The 5,175-nt window shown below is 41.5% G+C and overlaps 1 protein-coding gene and 1 pseudogene across 1 annotated transcript; one reads left to right on the top strand and one right to left on the bottom strand.

Moving 5' to 3' along the window:
* Positions 1-1,275: 1,275 nt before the first annotated feature.
* LOC136393489 (small proline-rich protein 2D-like) lies at positions 1,276-2,278 on the bottom strand. Its single transcript, XM_066366118.1, has 2 exons — positions 2,242-2,278; positions 1,276-1,537 (listed from the first exon to the last, which is right to left on the bottom strand). The coding sequence occupies exon 2, from the start codon at positions 1,516-1,518 to the stop codon at positions 1,276-1,278; it is 243 nt and encodes an 80-aa protein (XP_066222215.1). The 5' UTR covers positions 1,519-1,537; positions 2,242-2,278.
* A 1,452-nt stretch (positions 2,279-3,730) lies between these two features.
* On the top strand, positions 3,731-4,507 carry LOC136392083 (3-hydroxyacyl-CoA dehydrogenase type-2 pseudogene; annotated as a pseudogene).
* The last annotated feature ends 668 nt before the right edge of the window (positions 4,508-5,175 follow it).

Genomic DNA, 5,175 nt, shown 5'->3' with positions numbered 1-5,175 from the left:
CAAGGAATAATGAGAACTGAGGAACGGAATTGAGACAGAGGAGAGATCAAAGGGACCAGAGAATAAGAGGACAGAGGGAAAGGGGATGATAGGATGGGATAAACCTGAAGGGAAGGGGGAGGGTGCTGTAGGCAGGGGGCAAAGGAGATGTTGAGGGGAATAGGGGGGAGGGGGGATGCATTTGGGGTGACCCTAGAATCTATGTAAACACAATTAATTATATAAAAAATTTTAAAAATTAAAATAATAAATAAATAAAATGTGAATTTTAAAAGAAAGAGAACAACTGTATCTGAAAAGAAAATAAAGTTTAAGAATTTTTTTATTTCTTGTATTAGTTTTCTCTAAATCACTTTTGTACTAAAGAAAATATGGTGGTAGTGGTGATGGGGATAGTGATTATGATGTTGATGGTGCTGATGGAGATAGTGACTGTGATGGTGATGGTGATGGAGATGGTGACTGTGATGGTAATAGAGATGATGGTGATCATGGTGATGAAGATGATGAAGATGAAGACAATGATGATCTGTTGCTTTACCAAGAGCTAATTATAGGTCAAAAATTTTGGCAACTAAACTATGTGTATTCATTCAATTCTTTACCTAAGGCAAGTTTGTAAGATAAATATTATATTTCTCACTTTAGTAGAGAGATTGAAATACAGAGGATCTCCATTATTTGTCCCTCAAAATAGTAATTTTAAAAAATAACATAGCTTTGAGATGATATAGAAATAATATATGGTATGACATCAAATTCAAATCACACAGAGAATACGTACATGAGCATTAGGACCAAAGGTTACAAACAAACCAAAATGATGAGATGATTTTGGTATCAAGCAGCTTTAAATAAAGAAAGAAAACATTTATTCCATCACAACAAAAATGTATTTTATTCAGTAAATGAAAGAAAAGTTAGTTGCCCAAGTGATAGAAATCCTATCCAGGTGACAGCCAGACAAAGCCATCATTGAGAGAATCCTCTGCTGCCACCCACAAGTGAGTGGTTGCTCTTCCATCTGAAGCTGGGAGACACTGGCACAGCTGAGGACTGCCCTTTCTCGGCTTCCTCCTGAAAAGTAGCAGGAAAACAGCCTCAGGAAGAAATCATTCACTGTCAGGAATCATCACAGGCATATAACAGGTTGAAGTGTGGAGGAGCTTCTTTTGTATCCATGATGGGCTTTGAAGAGAAGATGAAGGAGGAGCTGTGGAAAAGGATGAGCCAGTACTTCCTATTCTCTCCTGACCCTGATGAACGCTGAAGCTGTTACTTGCTCTTGGGTGGGCACTTCTGCTGGCATGGTAAAGGAGGCTGCACAGGAGGGCATATCTGCTGGCACAGCTGAGGTGGGCATGGCTCAGGGCACTTTGGGGCTGGACATGGCTCATGGCACTTTGGAGATGGGCAAGGCTCAGGGCACTTTGGGGGTGGACATGGCTCTGAGCACTTAGGTAGGCACACGGGAGGTGGCTGGCAAGGCTGCTTGCACTGCTCCTGTTGGTAAGACATTTTTCTGGAGTCTTAGAATCTGAAAGAAATTACATGACTATGGTCACCGGAAGGCACTCCTATAGACAGTATCCAATGCTTAGATAATACCAATCTCCAAGCATGTGCTTTCATCTCTTAGCTTTACTTTAAGACTCTGGCTTGTCTCTTCATTTTTATAAAATTGCTTCACCATCCCTTTAAAAACAAACAAACTGCCTTTTCCCATTTTACCAAATAAAATACTGCTAAAAGAACAAAGTTATATGTTATGAATGAAAATAACATCTTCCAGAAAGGCCATCACAAGTACTGAAATCCTGAGCAATTTCACAAGCAGTTTCTCTCACCATTATCTCTTGTGAGGTCCCAATAGGCTGACTTAGGTATAGAGCAAAAAGATGTTCAGGAACAATGCAAGGGCCTCACACCTTCTAAGACATAAGCCTTTGTGTTCAGACAACAGGACGAAAACCAAACAATACAGAAAACAAAAAGTACTTTGGCTTCTTTTCTTCTCATATTATAACTTTCTTATTAACTTATTTTTTGGACAAGATAGCAAATTATCTACCTAAAAACAAAGAAAACAGTACATCAACCTGCCCCAATTCTAAGGTTTTACTAAATAAGTAGCATCAAACCAATAATCATCACTTAGGACAAACCAAACTTGCTGTCTTTAGTTAATTTCAAAGCTCAGAACATTAAAAAAATATATAGAACTCAAGAAATCAGACTCACCAACTTCCCCAAAGTGGATCAGGACTCGAGTGCTGGGAGGATGGTGGTCACTCGAGGAACAATCTCTTTATAGTCCCTGCTGCTACACCCAACGGAAAGTGGAGCTCCTAAAACTGATCTGATCCAATAATTTTCCATCCAAAATGCAAATCCATCCATAACTGGCTTGACAGGAACTTGGAAAACAGAACACATCCTGCTCCAGGACCTCCTCACTGAGCTACATGCTCATGACTCACAGAGGCCCTGCCTTAGCTCTCAGTCAGTGACTAGGGCTGAGGAAGAACTTGAGAGATTCTCTAACTGTTGGTCAAAGGCTCTCTTTCTTGATTGGGGGAGATGACCCTTTCTTATCTTCCACCCTCCCTGAGTCATAAACCTTTCTGCTCTGTTCCCTTCAGCTGGCTGCCATTTTGTTGTAAATGTTGAAAAGAGCCAGGCTACCTGTTGACATCTTTGTCATTACCCAGATTGTCCTTAAATGCATTTTTCCTTGATCCTATGGCCTGCTGATCTAAGTCCTCTTTTTTGCTTTTAAGACAGACTGGTAAAGCTGCAGCTCATCTCAGCAGGTCCCCCATAATGATACTAGAAACATGCAGTTAAATGTGGCCTCCAGGGTTCTATTTTCATTACTTTAACCCTACAGATGGAGAACATATAGCTGATTCTTATATTCTTTATAAATCTGTACCACCTTGGACACATGATTTTTACTAGGATCACACTTTAGTTATTGTAATTTAGATGTTCTGGCAACTCAGACCCTAGACCCACGTCAGAGAGCATCTTTTTTATCACAGCTTCCCAACATGACATGCTACCTGCTTCTGCATACTTCCTTACAACCTGTGTTTGTGCTTCTTCAACTTTTTTTTTTCTTCTGGTGACAGAGACAGAGAGAGGGACAGATAGGGACAGACAGACAGGAAGGGAGAGAGATGAGAAGCATCAATTCTTCATTGTAGCACCTTAATTGTTCATTGATTGCTTTCTCATGTGCCTTGATGAGGGGGGGGGGGGTGTCTCCAGCAGAGTGAGTGACCCCTTGCTCAAGCCAGCAACCTTGTGCTCAAGCCAGCAACCTTGGGCTTCAAGCCAGTTACCTTTGGGCTCAAGCCAGAGACCATGGAGTTCTGTCTATGATCCTATGCTCAAACCAGAGATCCCACACTCAAGCTGGTGGGCCCATACTGAAGCCAGATGAGCCCATGCGCAAGCCTGCAACCTCAAGTTTTTGAACCTGAGTCCTCCACATCCCAGTGTGATGTTTTATTTACTGTGTCACTACCTGGTCAGGCTGGGCTTCTTCAACTTTTGAAGAGAACTTAGAGAATGGTTCAAATATTCTGGCATTCTCTTTCTTTAAAATCACAGGAACATCCCATCTAATCAGCAACATCATTAAAATAATTAATTTTATATTGATTTAACATTTATTAATTGATACTTTGTTTGACATAGAACCTATTGGAGAGGCCTGTGAAAAATGGCTGTAGTTTGTCTGTATATGAGGGGCCCAGTAGCCATAATAAACAGAGGTGCCTCGGCCTAGGCCTGGTCACAACAGAGCCATTGGTGGGGCAAGGGCCACTGCTGTGTTTCTGGACCTGCCCAGCTCGCAGGGGGATGCCCAGACCAAGAAGTTGTGGAAAAGCTGCACCTTCACCCCAGCCACTGTGACCTCAGGAAAGGATGTGCAACAGCCCTTACTCCAGCAAAAGAAAAGTTTGGCCATGTGGACATGGCAGTCAATTGTGCAGGCATGGCAGTGGCCATCAAAACATACAACTTAAAGAAGATCCAAGCCCGTACATGGGAAGACTTCCGGCAAGTGCTCAATGTGAATCTTATAGGCACCTTCAATGTGACCTGTCTTGTGGCTGGTGAATTAGATCAGAATGAACCAGACCAGGGAGGCCAATGTGGAGTATCATCAACACCAGAAACTGCTGCCTTTGAGAGCCAGGTGGGATAATCTGCATACTCTGCTTCCAAGGGAAACATGCTCGGCATGACACCACCCATTGCTAAGGATCTGGTTCCCATGGGCATCCGAATGATAACCATTTCTCCAGGTCTATTTGGCACCCCACTACTGACCAGCTTCCCAGAGAAAGTGCACAACTTCCTGGCCAGCCAGGCACCCTTACCCAGTTGACTGGTTGACCTTGCTGAGTATGCTCATCTGGTACAAGCCATTGTGAAGAACCCATTCATCAATAGAGAGTTCATCTGGCTGGAGGGTCATCTACATGCCATCTAGTATGGAGAGGGCCAAGAAAACACATCCTCATCCACCCCTCCTTCCTCTGGCACACTATACTCCAGCTTGAGAGGAAGCCCAGTAGCCATTCCATTACTCTGCCTACTAGTCACCCTCTGTGCCTAATAAAGTCTCTATTTCTTATAGAAAAAAAAAAAAAAGAACCTATTGGAAAATTCAAGACAAAGTTTAAATCACTTTGTGAATAATTTTGTCATTGAAATTAATTGCCACTCATTTACAACTTCTTAATTATTAATCATAATTTCATTAAATTTTTACTCATTTTTAGGATTTTTTTTCATATTCATCACAATGAAGTATATGTTCAATAAATATTTTCATCTTTACTATCTTCATATAAATTTTCAGTGTGCTAGAAAGAAAATGTGAAAGCTAATTTATGTGACTATTTGGCCATGAGATGCCCAGATATTAGGTCAAACAGTGTTTTGGGTGATTATGTGAAGGTGTTTTGGGTGAGATTAATATTCAAATCATCAGACTGAGAAAAGCAGATTGCCCTTCATAGTGTGGTTGGTCTCAGCTAATCTGTTAAAGCCCTGAATAGAACAACAGGCTGATCTTTCTCTGAGTAAGAGATAATTCTACCTGAAGGTCTTTAAATGGGGACATTGGCTCAGCAGATGTTGAACTTGCCAGCCTTT

This window comes from Saccopteryx leptura, chromosome 2, assembly GCF_036850995.1.
Source record: "Saccopteryx leptura isolate mSacLep1 chromosome 2, mSacLep1_pri_phased_curated, whole genome shotgun sequence".
Classification (NCBI taxonomy): Eukaryota; Metazoa; Chordata; class Mammalia; order Chiroptera; family Emballonuridae; genus Saccopteryx; species Saccopteryx leptura.
Note: the sequence above shows the minus strand (reverse complement) of the source record. Positions and strands in the feature narration are given on the sequence as shown.